Source organism: Malus sylvestris, chromosome 13 (assembly GCF_916048215.2).
Source record: "Malus sylvestris chromosome 13, drMalSylv7.2, whole genome shotgun sequence".
NCBI classification, from domain to species: domain Eukaryota; kingdom Viridiplantae; phylum Streptophyta; class Magnoliopsida; order Rosales; family Rosaceae; genus Malus; species Malus sylvestris.
In genome coordinates, this window is record NC_062272.1 from 5,988,144 (window position 1) to 6,010,323 (window position 22,180).

The following is a 22,180-nucleotide window of genomic DNA, read 5'->3' on the forward strand; positions in this document are numbered from 1 at the left end:
CACGGATGACTTCCTTCAAGCGGAAAATCTCCTTATGTTCAGTATACCCCTCATTTTTCCGCCACATCACCAAACCACGTTTAACCTTCTATAGATTATGCACCAGGTTATGTGCAGGAGTTCCACCGAGCGCACCACCCCAACATATATGTACCACCTCATCACACTTTTTATCCTGATTCCATCGTGGGTCATACAAGAGCCTTTTCATTCGCCTAGGTTGATCCACATCCATTAATAGCACTAACATTGCATGGTCCAACCCTTCCAACATCACATGTTTTACTACTGCTTATTGATAACATTTGACCTATTCATTTGTAGCAAGAGCACGATCAATTCTTTCTTGGATAAAACCATCATCACATCTATTCTCCACGTATACGGGTATCCTTCAAACCTCAAGTCCAACAAGCGCGCTTAAGCCACAAAGGTCCGAAAAGACCTCAGACTCGCAAATGTTCTTCCATTACCCCCTCATTCTCCGATTCCAATAATAAATCATTGAAATCGCCCATTAATAGGCATGGCTCAAGGTAGCATGCAATACGTTCCGTTAGCACACCTAGTTGTTGTGCCTGTTTACGCTCATTCGTACTCGCAAAAACAACCACCAAACGCTATCTACAATGCCGCACCCCATCCTCAATCAAGACCTCAGTGGAAAAAATCACCATACTTCAACAAAACCGCATCATTCGCATCCTTCCAAAAAACACACATACCACCGGCAATACCCCTAGGCTCAATATCATGCATACATGACATGTCAAGCCTACGCTTCAAGTAACGGTACCTTCGACTATTATTTTTAGTTTTTAATAGAGCCACAACCCCAGGGGAATGAAGCTGATTTTGCTCCAAGAAATCATCAACTGTCAGGTCCCCCCCACCAATACCCTGACAGTTCAAATACATTATTTTCATTGTGATCCCGAAGACCCCTCGTAGGTGGCCTCCGGTTGGTCCACTCCAGACCTTTGGATCTTGTTCACACAAGTCAAACCTTCTTTGAATACCTCCAGTTCATCACCATCATCCTCCCGATTCCGTTTCATTCCTCCTATCGAGACAGCCTCAATGATAGGAAGAAAATTGAATGGATCTGAATCCTAAGACAATATTCATTCCCCCAAATCCTCATTTGTACCGTCCCTCTCATGAGCCCTTTTAGACACCTCATCATTCACTTCCACAATTGGCATATTAAGATCAATGTCACGACTTGGTTGCACTACCTCATTGTTCTCCTTATTAACCCCAACCTCTTCCAGATTGTTCACCAACTATATCCTCCCTGCTCCAGGTGCAATGGATCCTTCTGGACCAATGAGCCTTGCATCAAAGGCTCTCTCCCACGTCAACAATTGCCTTTCCTTCTTCTTTACCTCCAGAGCACGTCTTCTACGTAAGTCCCCTCTCATCCGAGCTTTATTGTGCCTCTAAATAAACGAGAAGGATTAACCACTCCACCTCATAGCTCCCATCTGCCCATCTCATCTCCTCACAAGGCAATTATTTTCAAATCCTACTCTGCATCGAGCCCCTTGAACGCATATAATGCCTCCGTGTCAACCCTAGAAGCCTCATCCCCAGGTTGATCCTTACACCATATAGTAACGTGCCCCACCTTACCACAGATAAGACAATAACTAGGTAGCCCCTCATAACGAAAGTCAATCCAAATTGTCCCCTTATCAGGGAATTCGACATTAGCTATCCGCATAAGTGGCTCCCATACATCGAAAGAAATCTTCATATGTTAAAACCAACCAATACAATCTTTACCATTATCCTTGTCTACCTTAACGACAGTACCAATCAAGCCTCATATTGCCTTAGCAACTGCCTCCATCATATTGAGCGGCGGGACGTTATGCAACTGCACCTACATTGTCGCCAAGTGAAGAAGATTAGCTCATCAACCATGATGGGCACCATCAACAACCAGAACTATATCATCCCTAAATAACCATCGTTTGTCCGCCTTTAGTACACAACACATGTCTCGACGGTCTACTAAACGGGCCATGAACTGTGCCCCACCCAAAGCCCTAATGGAAATCCCCTTATTTCCTCTCCACGGACTCGTGAACTGGTTAATGAACCCATTCTCGTTGATAGGTTTCATCGAAAAGACCTCAGCCACAACACTATAATGGAACCCTAACGGTGCTCCTTCCATAGCCTTCATGTCGATCTTAACCCCACATTTCTCCTTCTCCGACAGAGGGAAACTAACTCCAAATTTCATTGCCAAACCCTCCATATTTTGCATGCCTGCCATGGCCACCTCCGTAAACCATAACCCTAAAAAACTTCTGCACCACACCAACACCCCACACAGACCTTTCTCATTCGCAAATAGCCCAGTTGCCTTAATCTCCGTTCCCTGAAGCGCGCCGTCGTCCTAACCTTAAGGTTTCGAAAACAAATCGCCAAAACCCTTAGCTTCGACTTTCTCGGACATAACCTCATTGCGAGGACTTTGTATTTTTATTTCTCTTCTTATGTGATTAAGTCACATGATAATGATAATTTGTATTGTTAGATTGTATATTGTTTTGTGTTTATCTCTCTCATTACATGATTAAGTAACACATAACAAGATGAGAGTGGTATAGAGTGCAAACATGCAGTTGGAGATAATTAATTTTGTTGAAACTGTGATTTAGTTCCTCAAAATTAATTTTTTCCACATAAAATCTAACATAATTTTTTGCTCGAATCGTGACTAGACTCCATATAAACAAATTCATTAATTACGTTGGACTTTAAGCATTGTACATCTTTAGGATACCTAAAATAACCTATTTAAAAGTTATAAATTCATTGCCTAATATAAAAAACAAAAATGCCTAATATGAATAAGGCTTTTTAGCCAAAATGGTCCCTGAGATTTGCATAACACATCACTTTGGTCCCCGAAATTGTCCACCATCCATTATTTTTGTCATTCCGTTAAGTGTCCCGAGCTCTTGGCCAGAAGTTTGGGCAATTTTCAAAGCTTCGTAACTCAATCTTTTCTCAACCAAATTCAACCCATAATATATCAAAATGAAGATAGGAAAGTGTAGAACAAGATTATACCAATTTGTAAGCCCAATGGTTATCAGAGATGGCCAGAAAATAACCTGAAAGGTGACTAGTTCGCGGGAAAACTGGAAAACTCACCGGAAACTGGGTAAACTTTAAATGTTCATAACTTCTTCAATACTCAACTAAATTGAGTGATTTAAAAACATAAATCATACTTCTCACTGTTATGAAGAGAATGGTATCTTTCTTGACAGTTAACTCGTCGTGGTTTGGCCGAAAAACAGCTTGAAAGTGGCTAACTCGACGACCAAGACAACCAATTTTGAGCCGTTTTCCAGCCAAACCACGACAAGTTAACTTCAAAAAGGTACCATTCTCTTCGTCTCGTCGAGAAGTATGATTTTTGTTTTTGAATCACTCGATTTTGTTGAGTATTAAAGAAGCTATGAACGTTTTTCCGGCGAGTTTTCCAATTTTCCCACTGACCAGTCACCTTTCAGGCTATTTTCTAGCCATCTTCGGCAACTATTAGGTTTCCAAATGGGTATAATCTTGTTCTACACTTGCCTATATTCATTTTGATATATTATGGGTCGAGTTTGGTTAAGAAACAATTGAGTTACGAAGCTTTGAAATTGCCCAAACTTCTGGCTAAGAGCTTCGGGACACTTAACAGAGTTTTTAACGGAATGACCAAAATAATGGATGGTGGACAATCAAATGGACCATTTCTATTGATTTTCAATCTCATGGACCAAAATGATGTGTTATGCAAATCTCAGGGACCATTTTGGATTAAAAAAACCTATAAATAAATAGACAAAAATGCCTAATATGCCTATTAATTGATTTATGTATGTTTTATTACACCCAATAATTGACTAATACTTAACATGCCTAATATGCCTAATAAATTTATTACACATATTAGGCATGTTTTAGCTCATTATTCATTTTTATAGGTGAATTTGTTTTGCATGTATTGTTAACTTAATCAAACAACATTTTTTTTATGTTGTAGGTAAATTATTTTGCATGGATTCTTGTATATATTAGGCATAATTTTTTTATAGTATATATATATGTGTGTGTGTGTGTGTGTTTAAAATAATTTACCTACATTTATATGTAAAATATAATTTTCGTAACATTAACTCTGCATTTATTATTTATAAGCATGTTTTTTAACATTCATTTATTTTGTAGATAACTTATTTTGCATGTAATATTAATATTTGAGCCGTTTTCTTGCCAAACCACGGCAAGTTAGCCTTCAAAAAAGGTACCATTCTCTTCATCTCATCGAGAAGTATGATTTTAGTTTTTGAATCACTCGATTTTGTTGAGTATTGAAGAATCTATGAACATTTTTCCAGCGAGTTTTCCAATTTTCCCGCGGACCAGTCACCTTTCAGGCTATTTTCCAGCCATCTTCAGCAACCATTGGGCTTCCAAATGGGTATAATCTTGTTTTACACTTTCCTATCTTCATTTTGATATATTATGGGTTGAGTTTGGTTAAGAAACGATTGAGTTACAAAGCTTTGAAAATTGCCCAAACTTTTGGCCAAGAGCTCCGGGACACTTAACGGAGTTTTTAACGGAATGACCAAAATAATGGATGGTGGACAATCTCAGGGACCATTTCTATTGATTTTCAATCTCAGGGACCAAAATGATGTGTTATGCAAATCTCAGGGACCATTTTGGATTAAAAAAGCCTACAAATAAATAAACAGTAATGCCTAATAATTGATTTATGCAAGTTTTATCACACCCAATAATTGACTAATACTTAACATGCCTAATATGCCTAATAAATTTATTACACATATTAGGCATGTTTTAGCTCATTATTCATTTTTATAGGTGAATTTGTTTTGCATGTATTGTTAACTTAATCAAACAACATTTTTTTTATGTTGTACGTAAATTATTTTGCATGGATTCTTATATATATTAGGCATAATTTTTTTTATAGTATATATATGTGTTTAAAATAATTTACCCACATTTATATGTAAAATATAATTTTCGTAACATTAACTCTGCATTTATTATTTATAAGCATGTTTTTTAACATTCATTTATTTTGTAGGAAACTTATTTTGCATGTAATATTATACATTCGAGCTGTTTTCCGGCCAAATCACGGCGAGTTAGCCTTCAAAAAAGGTACTATTCTCTTCGTTTCGTCGAGAAGTATGATTTTTGTTTTTGAATCACTCGATTTCGTTGAGTATTAAAGAAGCTATGAACATTTTTCCGGCGAGTTTTCCAATTTTCCCGCGGACCAGTCACCTTTCAGGCTATTTTCCAGCCATCTTCGGCAAACATTAGGCTTCCAAATGGGTATAATCTTGTTCTACACTTTCCTATCTTCATTTTGAGAGTTTGGTTAAGAAACGATTGATTTACGAAACTTTGAAAATTGCTCAAACTTCTGGCCAATAGCTCCAGGACACTTAACGGAGTTTTTAACGGAATGACCAAAATAATGGATGGTGGACAATCTTAGGGACCATTTTTATTGATTTTCAATCTCAGAGACCAAAATGATGTGTTATGCAAATCTCAGGGACCATTTTGGATTAAAAAAAAAGCCTATAAATAAATATACAAAAATGCTTAATATGCCTAATAATTGATTTATGCATGTTTTATCACACCCAATAATTCACTAATACTTAACATGCCTAATATGCCTAATAAATTTATTACACATATTAGGCATGTTTTAGCTCATTATTCATTTTTGTAGGTGAATTTGTTTTGCATGTATTGTTAACTTAATCAAACAACATTTTTTTTATGTTGTAGGTAAATTATTTTGCATGGATTCTTATATATACTAGGCATAATTTTTTTGTAGTATATATATGTGTTTAAAATAATTTACCCACATTTATATGTAAAACATAATTTTCGTAACATTAACTTTGCATTTATTATTTATAAGCATGTTTTTTAACATTCATTTATTTTGTAGGTAACTTATTTTGCATGTAATATTATATATATTAGGCATGTTATATTTTTATAGAAAAAATAAAAAAAATGTATTTATATATTGGTAAATTAATTAGTACAAAAATATAGTTAAATTTTGTACGTATCATAAATGGAGGGTGTATTCAATTGAGATTCTAAGGAATTTTAATTCTTTTAATAAATCTCAAAAAAAAATTTCTATAGATATTTAACCAGGATTTTAAATGATTATCTGAAATTCAAAATGCATTGAATCAGGTTTTTAATATAGTTTATTTAGATCTTTAGAAATCCATATGTATTCAATTAGAATTTCGAAATGTTGATAACATTCCAGGTGTATTTAATTGGGAATTCATTTTATATAATTTTAAAAAGTTGAGGAATTTGAGGGAATTAGAAAGATTTCGTAATGTATTTTAAGCACTCACAAATCTCGCCTCTTCCCTTGAGATTTCGAGGGAATTGAATCAAAATTTTACATGCAATTTCTACAAATCAATTAAACTCTATTAGAATCCATCGATTTATTAAATCCATTAAAATCTCTCAAAATCTAAATAGAATACACATAATTGTCTTGGTCAACTCTTGAAAGAAGCTACAGTTTTTCACTCTCACAAATAGTGCACCAACTATTTGAATTTTAAAATGTTAAATTGCTTAAAGAAAAAAGCTAGATGGAAATAAGGATTTTACGAGAAAAAAAAAACTGAAATCGTGCTTATTAAAACTCAACGAATTACATCATTATTGTAGATAATAATATGATTCATTAACATAATTAGTGTATTGTGTCATAAATTGTAAATAATTTGTAATAATACGTTATTTCCTTGCTCACATGTCAACAAATTTGAATTTTGAGTTTTATTTGAATGTTTAAAGATAGATGGGCTTCTATTGAGGAAACAAGAGTTACACAGATCTATCTCTAAAGGAACCCTTAATTTTATCGTTCTCACCACATGATTAAATAATGTGATGGGAGCGATAGACACATAAAATAAACATATGAGGATAGTCAATTTCAACTCTCCCATTACAAGCCTAAGACCATCTCCAACCCTTAGGCTAAAAGCCAAATTTTTTAGCCCGGAAAATTTAGCTTTTAGCCCAGAAATATATTTTCTGCTCCAACCCTTCTACCCTAAAATTTTAGCCCGGAATTATTAAAGAATGAAATTAGCCTAAATTTTTTTCTTAAATCAATTTTTTTTAAATAAATATGTAGATTATTGTAAATTAATTTTATGAACATTTTGATCTAAAAAAATTTAAATTCCGATAAACATTTCGCATTTAGCCCGGGGGGAAAGCTGGGGGGGTATTTGGCCCAGAAATAGCATTTGGCATTTAGCCTAAAATTTTAGCATGGGTTGGAGAGTGTTTGGGGGGGGTAATTTGGCTTTTAGCCCAAGGTTGGAGATGGTCTAAGTAACGTAATGAGTGTGCTAAACATAAGTGATACATACATACATACATATATATATATACTAGTCTAGTATCTCTCGTTGCTTAACTAAATAACGTGAGATATATATATACACACACATATTATGGAAGAAATGCATAAAGTACAATTATCGTTTTTATTAATGGCATATTTTGCGTTTATTAACACACTAGGGATTAAGTTGGCGATTTTCACGTTGAAGTACTATACATGTCATATCTAAACAATTAAGTATGTGTTTTACCTAGAAAAGTTGTTCATGACTTCTCTTATCTCAAGTAAGTAAACAAACCTTACCATTACAAAGAAACATAAATCATCGGGATATTACCTTATCTTTACTTCTTATTAGATTCGCGTTATATGTCATGTGGTTAGAGAAATAAAAAGGAATTGGATCCTCGCCGGATCTAATTGCTAGGGACCCTAGGGATCAATCCACGTGGGCCGTTGATCAAAAATCGTGCGGTCACAATTAAATGTTTTAAAAGTAAATCAGTCTCGTTTTACGTGAAAAATATAAAATAAAATAAAAATTATGACCGTACGATTTTTTATCAACGGCCCATATGAGTTGATCTCTAGGATCCCCATGAATTAGATCCGGCGAGGATCCAATTCCAAATAAAAAATAGTATACACTTCTGACATACTCCTGACATGCATATTCTTACTCAGAAGGCAATCTTTAACATATAAATAACATGGTAATAGTTTCAAAGTACACAAGTTATCATGTTACGTGGACCATCCGTTCCGATCAAAGCCAAACGTACAAGCGAAAACAACAGAGGGGATGTGGTTTGTGTCACATTCATATCAACTTGTGACTAGAGTTGTCAAATCGGTCGGCTCGGTCCATCCTCGTCCATTTAAAGTTCGCTCACATGGGTATGGGTTTGGGGGACAAGGATTGTCTGCCCTCCGGTGCTCTTCTCTTGATTTCTGTTTTGTGTGGTCATTGTTAAGTTATGTCAACATTTTATATTATTTTTTTATAGATATAATAAGACAAAAATGAATAGTAATATAAAATGTTGACGTGGTTTAACCGTGACCACACAAACAGAAGGGCACGGGGAGAGCACCGGAAGTGGAGGGCAGACAATCTTTGTCCGGGTTTGGGGTCGAGTTTCTCTTGAAGTATTAAGGCGTTGATCTAGTCGTCATCAGTGTCACAAAAGGATATCTAAATTGATTCTTTTATGCCGATCAGCTCCAGTCAGCCCGCTTAATAAAATAATTGTGCTTGAGCCAACTTTTTAATAAAAGAATTTTAACGAAAAACTTTCAATACTGTTTATTTTAACAAAAAATCATATTTTTACACTAAAAGATCAATCATGATACTATTTAATTTACTTTTTATTTTATCCTTATCGTTAAAACTCAAAGTTTTCAAATCATTTTCATTAGTTTTCCTTTTAATAAAAAATAAAAAAGGATCCTCGCCGAATTCTTTTCCTAAGGATCCTGTGATTGTGATTGTTCATCATATATTATGCGATCAATTTTCGTTAGGTACTATTTACATTTAATTTTAAATTTTAAATTTTAAAATAATTTCTAACCTCATGATATACAATGAACGATCGCGATCACGGAATCCCTAGGATCCCCATAAAAAGGATCCGACGAGGATCCTTTTCCAACATTAAGACTTGGACCATGTTACTAAACACGCCAATTTCTGCAAAACAAGCTTCAGTTATTTTTAGTTTCCAAAAAAAAATTTCAGTTATTTTAAAAAAATTTAAAAATTTATTTAAACATGTTATTAAGCTAAATATCACTGCTATTAAGTCTTACTAACCTTAAAAATGTATTATTGTAATTGAAAATCAACGAATAATGAATTTTTTTTATAATAAGTTAGGGTCGCGGGTCGTGCTCTACCCATAACGGGCCCAATGGGCCTCTATCCGGGTGACCAATTGAGCCTAAATCTTAGGTACGGTCCGTCCACTTCTTACGAATCATGTTGTACTGTTCCTTATTTAAGTGGGTCGTGCATGTGTTGTGCATGTGCCGGCTAGTCCGTTCGACACCTCTAAATTTGTCTAGTATTGGATTAATATTTTTGAGATATATGCACAAATATAAATAGGTTATGAGTTTTTGATAAAAAAAGAAAAAAAGAAAAAAAAATTGGAGACACTAAAAATCATGATATATTGCCCTTTACTAGACGTTATCGTATATTTGGATGAGAGATACGTAAGACTAACAAATTCAGGCCAAATTAATTGGAAATACATTGTAAAAAATTAGATTGAGGGATTTTAAATGATTAGATAGAATGCAATAAGAAATGACTGTGAATGAATCATTTGTAAACTCATTATTTATATCTTTGTATTCGGTCTGCGCGACAAGCGCTTAGCATACCTTAATTAGGACCACCTAATGTTAGAATCATGAATCTGCTACTGCTTTGCATTTCCTTTTTTGTAACCAATTTTATTTGTGTGTATTTCTCATACACTTTTAGTGTTAGTATAGTTACTATTTGGGTAAAATCTGCTCTGTTTCTTTCCAACTTCAATGTCAGTATAGTTACTATTTTGGCAAAAAAAAAAAATTAGAAAGGAAATGCTACCAACCCTATGATGGTGAAAATTTCCTCATTTTGCTTTTTGTATTAATCACCTACCTTGCATTAGAGAGAAGAATTATGCAGTTGTTCATGTTTGTGTGAAAGACTGTTTCTAGCACAACTTTTGCAAAAGAAGCATGCTAGCTGTTAATCTTTATGAGCTTCATGATAATTATATGTAAACGTGCGACTAATGCTACTACGACCCTTACGAACAATTGAAGAAGTATACCTAAATCAAAAGGGATATACTATTCACACATCCTATTTTACTTCTAACACATCCTTGATAATTTTATCCGTTAATCTTTTTCAATTCATCCGATCCAACTGCTAAAATTTAAAAAGATATGTAAGATATAAAATAAGGTACGTGGATATCACATCCTAACCACAAAAAACGAAGGATGCAAAATCACTATCCCAATGATGCAAGTCCGTCCTTTCGACTTGTGGCTGTCTTTTGCATTGATTGATTGGATAAGACATAACCCGCACTCAAAAGCAATTCAAAACCCTAACTACTCGTCACCACATATATAACATCAATGTCCAATCACTCAATCACCAAATTACAGATTAAATAACATGCGCCACCTCTAATATGAATTAATACTCTATCATGCAAGACTCTGGTAATGGAAGACGCTTATGAAAATTATATTATATACATGTCATGATTGACCATTGTCCTTTCTTATATTTGGCCTAGCGATAAGATCGTGTTTATTGTGTTCGTGTCGTTTTCGTGTGATATCCGTTAATTTAATGAGTTATGTCATGTCAAACCTGTTATTTTAACAAGTTCTTATCAGGTGACCATATAATGGCTTGATTTCTTAACGGGTTGTGTCTTTTTGTATCGGGTTAACAGGTCATGATAGAAATTAACATGCTTAATGTCTAAATCTGAAAAATGATATCTTGTTAGATTCTTAATGGGTGACAAGATAATGACCCGACTTATTAATAGTTCTTAATAGGTGATCCGATAATGACTTGAATTGTAAACAACTTGACTCGAAACCTGTTATTTTCGTGTCGGGTTACGTGTCGTGCAAAAATTCATAGGCCTACTTACATTCAGAGTTTAAAATTTGTTGGATGCAGTTGATATTTCCATGGAAATATCAAAAAATCATAGAAATATATGGAAATGGGGGGCGAAGTCTAAATTCACCTCATATTGGAGGAACTCTTAAGTTTAGGCTAAAATTGACATATATTACTGATATTTCTAACTCATCTGTTAAATATCGGAAAAACTCTTATATTTCGTCCAAACTAAATTGACAATCTCTAAAGTTTCATTTTAAAGTTCTATCATTTCCATCGAAAGTAACCGATATCAACATTCGATATTTCCAAAAATTTACATATCGCTATTTTCACCGATACCGATATTTTAAACACCGCTTATATTAACGTCTTTTTACAATGGAAGTGGAGCTGCATTGAGTTTCAGATTCCCACGTTAGCACATTGGGCCTCCTTAATCCAGAATGCTATGAAAAATATCTTATTTTGGGCTTATCCAAACCCAGGTATATTTATCTCTGGTTAAAAATGCAGAAAGCGGGCAACAAGTTCAATCACAATGCAATTCCATTGAAGTTGGTGTTGATAAAATCCAACCCCAATTTGTTAAAAGTGATTGATGATGGAGCATTGGTCAAGTGATGCATGGTGTTTGAAATTTATTCGCCAATGTTATGTGGTCACTTTAAACACGTCCTCAGCTACTCGAATAAGTAGAGAGCAAACAAATGAAAAAAAAAATATCTTTGGGAAGCTAAAATTTGTCTTTTAGTATGCCAAAATCTAGCATTTGGTAGTTTTCTAAAAAAAAAAAAAAAAATCTATCATTTGGCACCACAATATTGGAAATGCTCTAAGCGCACTAAAAGTGCTTTTGTTAGAAGCATATTCAAATCCTTAATTAAGATTTCTAGAACTTCCTACGTAGAGCTTTTGCTTTTAATTATCCAGAAGAGCTTTTAGTCTTAATCCAGCATCCGCTTGTCTGACAATGTCAATGTACGGAAGTAGAACCTCATGTACCAGCAAGTACAGTATCATTGTCAAATACCAACCAAAGCCATTGACTGGATGGCCACTGGGTTTAATCAAACCAAGCCTTCTCAATCCATTGTCGTTGACTTTCTTAATAAGTTATTTTATACTATATGACAAGTGATCCCGCAAACTTCCTTTTTTCACTCATATTCTTGTTTATTTTCGGTATTTGGATTGAAAAATAGTATGCGTCTGTGCGGAAATCATTTCCCTTTCATATAAGTACTGAAGTATCCCTGATTAATTTGTAGCTGGTGAAGGTTGTTGATATGGAAAGCAACCACATCGTGCTGAAGCAAAATCTAGGGTTATTTGACATACTGAATCTAAACTTGACCTACAAGTATACTCACTTTATTCAACTCACCTTTCTTTCCTCTCTCCCTCTCTTCTGCTTCTCACTCGTCTATAATTCGTACGACAACACCACCTCGATTCCTTCGACTACGAATGGAAAACATTGCTCCACACGGCCACAAGATTGATCGTTGCATTGATGCTCTCGGCTTCTCTAATCAGAGGTAGCGAGCGGCAACGGCGTCAAGGACTTTATATTTCACTCGTTTTCTCTGTTTTCGGACTCAGTTTAAGAGGGTCTTGCTTGTTTTTTGCATGCTGTGGAGGAAGGAATGGAGTTGTTGCTCATGTTAGGGTTTTCTGCATCGTGAATGTGATGAAGTGGGTTGTCTTCGTGGTTTACTTCAACAACTGCAAAAGGCAGAGCTTGGTGAAGAAAGTTGATGAAGTCGTCGTCGACGACAGTTTGACAAACGCCAAAACGGCATATGATGTTCATGTTCCGCCAGACGGACTTGATGTCCGGACCTGTTGAAAAATCACGCATTTGCAGGAAAATATGATGTAATGAAGATTAAATGGAGGCAAAAACTAGCTGGCATGTATATAACCATCTCTGTAACTAATCATAAGGCAAGACGATCTTCGAAAAAACTGTTCATATCACTACTACAGCTCCAATAATCCCAATCGGGATCGACTCTAGAACAGCAATTCAAATATCAAATTATTCCATGGTTCATTGCTCTGAATTAAACTATTTCAACTACGGGATAAAAAGGCGCTCGGCAACAACAAATCTGCTTGTTGGATGCTACTGAAAGTGTTCCTCACTTTGCTTTTGCGTCAATCACCTTCTTTGCAAAAGATGGTAGACAGAAAGCAGCTGTATGAATCTGAAAATGAGAAAAGAAAAAAAGGTTAAATCTGACAGAAATAGGGATCATGATGATGAGCTCAACGAAAACAAGAAAAAGCAAAATCACACCTCAGAGTTGTAAAATCTCAAGGGCCGTTTCGACTCATCAATCGAATTCACGGGGTGCTTAAAATCCACAGCAGGTCCCTCAGTAGAACAAAGCATAAAACCAATCACCCCACTGAAACAGAAACGAAAGCTTAATCAACAGTAAGATAGGAACATGTTTAATCAGATTAATGATGGACCAACAAACCAACATACAACACAACGCCCAAGTTGTGATAATGAAAGAAAATTTGTAACTGACGAGTGACGGCCATGCAAGTGATGGAAGCACAGAAGAAAACAACAGATTAAGCTAAACTTTGGGAAAATATGTGGCCTCTAAGTCAATTGTTGCACTTTTCAAACCATTAGCTATGATAATTTGCCACCTGGTAAATTGCAAAATGAAAAAAATCCCGCAATTAAACAAGTTAAAAACACAAACGTGGTCATGCAGGCAGGCACATCCTTGTACATCCGTGTGTGTGTGTGCTCATGAGAGAGAGAGAGAGAGAGAGAGAGAGTGTGTGTGTGTGTGTGTGTGAAAGAGACTTAGAAAAATGTATACCTTGGATATGTAGGGACTGTAGTCCATGCGTAGTTGACAGAGCCTTTGAATATCTCGCGACAATTTGCCACAATATCCTCAATGATGTGCATGTGAAGCCATATACTCTCTGCCTGTGTACACACAACTCCTCCCGGACGAAGAGCATTAGCTACTGTCTGGAAAAAGGGCTTCTCAAAAAGTTCTTTTGCAGGACCTGATTGAAAAAAAAAAACAAAAAACATCAAAACCAGTAAACTCACAACTCTCATCCTTCTATCAGGATCAAGATGCATGTAGTTTCTTATTAATACCTATTGGGTCAGAAGAGTCCACTATTACTGCATCATAAGTTCCTGCGGGAACAGCCTTCAAAAATGCAACTCCTACAATATTAAGAGAAATCTTATGAGTAAGCCGTTTACAAGAAAAGAAACGAAAAGGCAAGAAAAAAAAAATTAGACAGAAGAAGAACAAGCTTACCATCACCAACATGAAGTGTGACCCGTGGGTCCTCATATCCAATAGCTACCTCAGGGAAAAATTGTTTAGACACCTGGAATGCAGACGGAAATAAATCTGTTACCATTTCATCGTATAAAAGTCAGAAATCTCGAGTCCAATTGTGCGTATTGACAGAGGCTATGTCAAATGAGAACCACATGGTAACATGCATGTTCCAGTCAAAGTAAATTCCTTCAAGTAATGAATCTAGGTGTACACGAAAATATTACACAAGCTACTTTGAAATTTTTTAAACATTAAAATTACAAACAGATCAAGCCGAAAGACATCATCATCAACACTTACATCAATCACCATCTTATCGATCTCACATATATCAATCTTCTCAACCGAAGAATAACGAGCCACTTCCCTCAGTACCCCACCATCTCCTCCACCAATAACCAAAACCTAAATAATACCAATTTGGAAAGATGATTAATAGACAAAACCAATTTGTAAACATAGACAGGGTTCGTCAAAGTATTAGACTTCAAAAACAATTAACAATGCTAAAACCACTAAAAAAAAATTTAAAAACAATATTAACCTTCTTTGGATTTGGAATTGAGCAGAGTGGGAGATGAGTAATCATTTCTTGATAGGCACATTCATCCCTTTCTGTTAACTGAATCACCCCATCCAATACAAGAACCTTTCCATATGTCGCTGACTGTAAACAGATATCGTAGCATCAATTGAGATAATTTTTTTTCTTGAAGATCAAATGATTGAAACGATTAGAAATAGACGTGAATTTATGAGAAGAGTCAATTACCTGGAAGACCATCACATTCTGATAGTCGGACTTTCCCTGAAACAAAATCTTCTCTATCTTCAAGGAGTGTGCCTCTCCTGCACAATATCATGTATAAATCAATTTCCATAGAGTTGCAATCTAGTTCTATAATCAGTCTACCAAACAATGGGAAGATACAATCAACAATCAACAAAACATCGAACAATCCCTGTTTTCATTCGGTAAGCATCCGATTATCAATCTTATGTTTCAAACATCAAGCAATACGCATTACAACTTGAACAAACATTTGATGAGAAATTATTCACTATAGTTAGAGAAAGCGCAAGTATTGGAGCATGTGACCATACAATATAAACATTTCAAACTTGCAAGTGACTCAGAACCGCTACGCATTGCGACATCGAGCAGTATACCCCTGCATTCCAACACTTGATGACATACAAGAAAGCAGAGGAGTGAAATTTATCATATACTCTATACCCCTGCATTCCAACAATTGTGGTCCATAAAAGTGGCACAATCTATTAGTTTCATTCTAAACTGTTATTCTGTGCAAAAACCCATTTCCAAGATTTCATTAGCAAAGCATTAATAGCTAACAGGCAAACAAATAACGATTCAGAAAACCCACCAATAATTTCATAACATTTAAAGCTATAATATTAAATAAACTATTTGGAAACTTTCCCACAATTTCTGAGCTTCCAAACACAAGTTATAGCGAGAAAATAAATGGGGATGGAAGAGAAAACCAACCTGGCCACATTGAGCTAATCTCAGAAAACCAGCCGGGAATGACAGCGGAGACAGAATCCGGCTCCTTGCCACCGTCAGGCTCCATGGAGACGGCTGAGGCAACAGCTGCAGAGCCGTTCTCTTCTTCCTCCCTGGGCCTCTTCACCGGAAAATCAGCGGACCCCGCCACACTCTCGTCCGCCATAGCCAAACGCACCAGAGGAATGAACCAGCAAAAACCTAAGGAGGCGAGAAATGAATGAGTGAGCCGCGAGCGAGCGAGTTTGCTAGCGGTTTAACTTTTAAGGACACTCTGAGAAAAGAGACCGCACGGTCTCGGTGTCGCTCAATTTTATATAAAGCCACAAATTTTAATATATTCTTTAATAATTAATTAGTTATTAAAATGAATTAAAATGTTGTATGGTAAATTAATCTGGTGAAACACACAAAGAGTATGTCTCACTCGGGCCACGTAGTATTATTGTTTTGTTTATATATAATATCGTTTGTTTATTTATTTAATAGTATAATATAAATATATATATAATTATTTTAGAAATATATATAATTATTTATTTATTATTTTAGAAATATATATAATCTCTACTAATTAATGAAATTTTCTTTGTCAATCAAAAGAGGGTGAAAAGACAAATTAATCTTCTAGCATACAAAAAAATGATGGGCAATAATGTTGTTGATGCACAAAATCGGAGGGTTCTTTAAACAACGTAAATCCGACCGTGAATCTGCAAGAAAGTAAAGAACACAAGATATATCGTGGTTCACCCCAATGTTTGGGCTACGTCCACACTGATGTTGATATTGTTTCACTCTGAATGGTGAATATACAAGAAGGCTAGAGGCAGTGTGCTCTCTAGCCTATTTTCTCTCTTCCCATGGTCTGAATCTTGACCTTTCTTAATGAGGAGAGTGAGGAGTCATTTTATAGAATAAGGGTTCCTCACTTATTACATATTTGCCCCTTCATTTATTACATAATTACAATTGAGTCCCCCGAGTATTTATACGAGATCTAAATACGGATGCCCTAAATATGGTACAAACAGTAGTCCCCCAAGTCTTCAGTCAAGAGAGTTTTTTGGCTGGAGACTTGAAATTCAGTCCATGTGTGGGCCGGAGTAACTAGATGTCGTCTAGAAATGATACTCGATATGAGGCGGTGCTCAATGTGAAATGATGCTGAACTAGAAGTAGCACATGTTGCGAGGCTACTCGACATGTGGCTTATGTTGCCTTGATTGGCTCGGCTTGCGGCGTTGAAGGTGAGAAAGTCCCTTTTATAGAATAAGGGCTCGCTTCTCAATACATAAATGATGGGCTAGAGTTGATGCTCGCGGCGAGGCGATTGCTCAGCAGGCGGCAATGCTCTCTAATGATGGTGAGGGAGTCCCTTTTATAGAATAAGGGGTCGCTCCTCAATACATAAGTGATGGGTTAGGTGTGATGCTCGCGGCGAGGCGGTTGCTCAACTGGCGATGATACTCTCTAATGATGGTGAGGGAGTCCCTTTTATAGAATAAGGGTTCGCTCCTCAATACATAAGTGATGGGTTAGGAGTGATGCTTGCGGCGATGCAATTGCTTAGTAGGCAGCGATGCTCTCTAATAATGGTGAGGGAGTCCCTTTTATAGAATAAGGACTCGCTCCTCAATACATAAGTGATGGGCTAAGAGTCTCTCTCTAATGAAGGTGATGGAGTCTCTTTTATAAAATAAGGGTTTGTTCCTCAATACATGAATAATGGGTGTTCTCTAATGAAAGTGAGGGAGTCCCTTTTATAGAATAAGGGTTCGTTCCTCAATACATAAATAATGGGCTAAGTCCTCCAAGTATTTTTCATGAGGCCCAGTTGCAGAAGCCCAATATATGGTACATAGTGTAGTCCCCCCAAGTCTTCGGTCAATAAAGTCTGTTGGCTGGATGCTTCAAATTCAATCCATGTGTGGGCCGAAGTGGCGGTTGTTTGGATGCGGTCTTTGTATACCATGCACTGAAGTTTTGTAGGTGAAGCTTTGAAGCTGGAGCTTTTATAAATGAAGCTTTGAAGTCGGATCTTTGTAAATGAAGTTTTCGAAGCTGATTGACATGAGTGATGCTCATGAATGTTTATGTTGATTAACATGAGTGATGCTCGTGGATGTTGACATGAGTGATGCTCATGAATGTTGACGTGAGTGATGTTCATGAATGTTTATGTATGATTGACATGAGTGATGCTTATGTATAATTTTGGAGTATTTGACGTAGTTTTAATCACCTAGTTGGTGATAATAGCGGCAGGCTGCCGAATAATTTTGGAGTACTGGACGTACTTTTGATCACCTGGTTGGTGATAATAGCGGCATGCTGCCGAATAATTTTGGAGTACTTGACGTACTTTTGATCACCTGGTTGGTGATAAGCAAGTAGGTGTCCAGTCAGACAAGAGATCACCATGAGCACGTGGCTCATCAGTCTATAAGTTGGTAGACTTCTTTAATTAGCAACAATGTTGATCAATGGATCTAGTTGCTCAATCATTCCTAACAATAAATGACAGTATAAGTACGACCGTATAATGAATAAATCAAATTGACAAAGTTTGTCTAGGCAAAATATTGTATTATGTGTCTTTTGTGAATAAATGATTTATTCTGTTGTGTGATAAATGACATGTTGCATAAATCAACAATATATTAGGTATTGCCTAAATGTGTGCGTATATATATATAATCATAAATAAATGATTTATTCAGTTGTTTGATAAATCACATGTTGTATAAATTAATAACGTGGTAGTAATCATGTGATATCAGAAATAATAATTATATTATTTAATCATAAGTCATCATGACATAAAAATAATAAATTATTATTTTATAATTAATCATCATGATGTCTGCTGAAAAGGAAAAGTAAAACTTTTTATTTATTTATTTATTTATTTTTTTGGCAAATGGCAGACAAAAGAAATAATGATAGAATTAATAATAGGAATAATGATAGAATTAATATTAGGAATAATGATAGAATTAATGATAGAATTAATAATAGGAAGCTTATCTTTTGCTTTTCTTGATCTCCCCGCTCCTTCTCTGTCAGCTCTAGTTTGAGCATCAAACCTTGCAGTGGCAATAGCATCCACCTCATCAATAAAGATGATGGCAAGAGCATTCTCCTTGGCAAGTCCTGGGGGACTACATTTGCTTGTATGGCGGAGAAGACATCGAGTGGATTCGAAACTTCACGAAGGCTGCGAAAAACGTGGCTCTTGACACCGACATTCAGTTGGAAATTCTATATGTGGGGCGGAGCAAGGCTAAGGAGAACGTAATGAAGAACATCATGAAAATCATCCAAGCTGAGAAGCTAAGCCACACCTTTGACTGGAACCTCATTTGGTTCTTCTGGATTCGTCTCGAGAGCATGTGGCAATCCAAAGGACAACTTCTAAGTGAGCAAGGCAAAACCCATTCCCGAACTGATCATTTGAAAAGCGATCCTGTAATGCAGGGGATCATATCGCTGCTGAGCTTTGGCTCGAGTGACCGTGGGTGGGCAGTGATCTGCCTAAGCTCCGCAGCCATGTCCAAGGCAAATGGAGAGCACATGTTGAAAAGCTTGAGGGAGTTTAACGACTGGAAAAATAGGTCATCTGAAGCAGGGTTCATGCCGGTTGGGGGGGAATCTACGAGAATGATGACGGGAGCAGCCGGGGAGATGGGTATCATGGTAAATTCGACCCTCCTGCAGACCTCATGTGCTTCATGCCACTACTTTCTCTCTCCTCTTCTGTAGCTGTCGTTTGGGGGATGAGTGAGAGAGAAAGATCATGTCGTCTTGGGTTGTCTAGATTCACGGTGGAGTGTGGTGAGGTCTCACGGTGGTGAGATGAAAAAAATGAAAGATAACCGACATAGCTTTTCGTGTCGTTTCCCACAGATGGCGTCAAATGTTGATGCACAAAACCGGAGGGGTCTTGGAACAACGTAAATCCAACCGTGAATCTGCAAGAAAGTAAAGAATACAAGATGTATCGTGGTTCACCCCAATGTTTGGGCTACGTCCACACTGATGTTGATATTGTTTCACTTTGAATGGTGAATATACAAGAAGGCTAAAGGCAGTGTGCTATCTAGCCTATTTTCTCTTTTCCCATGGTCTGAATCTTGATCTCTCTTAATGAGGAGAGTGAGGAGTCCTTTTATAGAATAAGGGCTCCTCACTTATTACATATTTGCCCCTTCATTTATTACATAATTACATTTGAGTCCTCCGAGTATTTATACGAGGTCTAAATATGGTACAAACGAATGTAATTTCACAGGTTTAAATTTTAGTATTTTTTTTATTGAAACCTCACATACAAGTGATGTTAAAATACCTATAATATTTTAAAAAATAAATAAATAAACCAAAAACAAAAACAAAAACCTCTCACTCCCCCCTCACGTTCTCTCTCTCTCTCTCTCTCTCTCTCTCCCTCTCTCTCTCATTTTCTAAAAAAATGTGTTCATACACACAAAGTGTGTAGGCAAATACTAAGAGATTTTTCAGTGTGACTAGTACACGAGGTACATCACTTGTTATTATACAAATTGTAGGATATGTGTGCTAAAAAGTTAATAACTTAAAAAATAAAATTTTCCACCACTCCTATTAAAACACGTGGTGTGCCACTTGTGTTTCCGTCATAACTAAAATTTTTTCGCAAATGTTAGTTATTTATTTATTTAATTATTTGTTTAATGGGAAAGTCAATATAAAATGATAAGGTTCTCAAATAGGGTTTGCTGAATTCGGCTTTTGTTTTGGGTAAATTACATAGTAGCCCCTCAGGTTTGAGGTCTATTACAATCTCATACAACATCTTTAAAACATTTCACTTTCATACCTCAAGTACTATTTTATTTCAATTTCATACAACCGTTAAAAATTCTGTTAAGTTAACCGTTAAGTGATGACGTGGCAAATATGAGGTTCCCATTTGTGCTGATGTGGCTGACACATTTATGCCACCTAGTTAAACACTTAATAAAAAAATTAAAATATTAGAATAATTAATTAAAGAAAAATATAAAATTTATAAAAAAAATAAAAAAAATAAAAAACCCAAAAGTCCCCTTCGTCTTCCCCACCCCTTCCCCCCACCAAAGCCTATCCCCCTAACACCCACCCCCTTCTCCCATCCCCCATCACCCGAGCCTCCCCCGCAACCTTCAATCTCCATCTTGCTCCAGATTCGTCAATCTCCATCCCAAAAGCCAAAAACTGGAAAAGTTCCAAAATTTCCCACACTCAACAGAACACAAAGAAATCCAAACATTTCCTACCCATTTTCTCTCAATTCCCTCTAACCAAACACACCATGTTGTCTTTCGAAAGAATATGCAAAGCCTACCCATTCAATTTCAAATCCTCAAAAACCCAGCAAAACTAAAAAACCAAAAAACTAAAATATCCAAAATTTTCCCCTCACCCTCTATCATTTTCTCAGCAACCAAACACAACCTAGCATCCCAATTAAAAAAAAAAAAAGTCTTTCAAATCAAAATTCACCAACAGCAACCCTCAAAAGTGCTCTCTGGACCCTCGTACCAGTCTGCTCCGAAACCTTCATCTGAACTCTCACGACCTCCCAAATCATCCTGGTCCACTAACTCCTCCCCTGGCTCACTGTGTCACCGCCACCGAGTCTCCTGCCAAACGACAACTTCAAACCCGGCGCCTTTTTGACCCGGCTCGCCACCGACGATAGAAGCAAAGTTAGAGCACTCCGGTCGGTCTTCTCGGACTGTGGGATGTAGGTGAGAGGTTTGGGCTTGGAGATCCGACATGCTCCGACTAAGATCTCGTAGACAGTTTCCCGGAGCTTCGAGTTCGAGAGAGAAAGGGGCTCAAAATTAGGGATTTGAAGAGAGCAATTACCTTTAGTTGGGTGAGCTTAGAGTTTTTGTATATAAGCACTGCAACTTCAATCGAAGTCCTGAGACAGTTTGGATTCCGAGATGAGATGTGAATAGGGAGGATTGGGTTTCTGGGGAGAGATATGGAAATGGAAGTGAAGAGAATGTGGGAGAGGGAGGATTGCCGTTTATCGAAACAAATTACAGTGTTGGTGATTATGTTGGAGAGGATGGGGGCAGCAATTACTCCGCATAGTTCAAGAATTTAGAGAATCTGGTGAAGAAATTATATGGGTT

General features: G+C 36.5%; 1 protein-coding gene across 1 annotated transcript; it reads right to left on the reverse strand.

Annotated features, from left to right (window-relative positions):
- Positions 1-13,034: 13,034 nt before the first annotated feature.
- Positions 13,035-16,299, reverse strand: LOC126595097 (spermidine synthase 1-like). The gene is made up of 9 exons (XM_050261441.1): positions 15,993-16,299; positions 15,252-15,328; positions 15,024-15,146; positions 14,780-14,884; positions 14,453-14,525; positions 14,284-14,355; positions 13,991-14,186; positions 13,444-13,555; positions 13,035-13,351 (listed from the first exon to the last, which is right to left on the reverse strand). Exons 1-9 carry the CDS (start codon positions 16,174-16,176, stop codon positions 13,286-13,288), a joined length of 1,008 nt encoding a protein of 335 aa, XP_050117398.1. The 5' UTR covers positions 16,177-16,299; the 3' UTR covers positions 13,035-13,285.
- Positions 16,300-22,180: the final 5,881 nt, after the last annotated feature.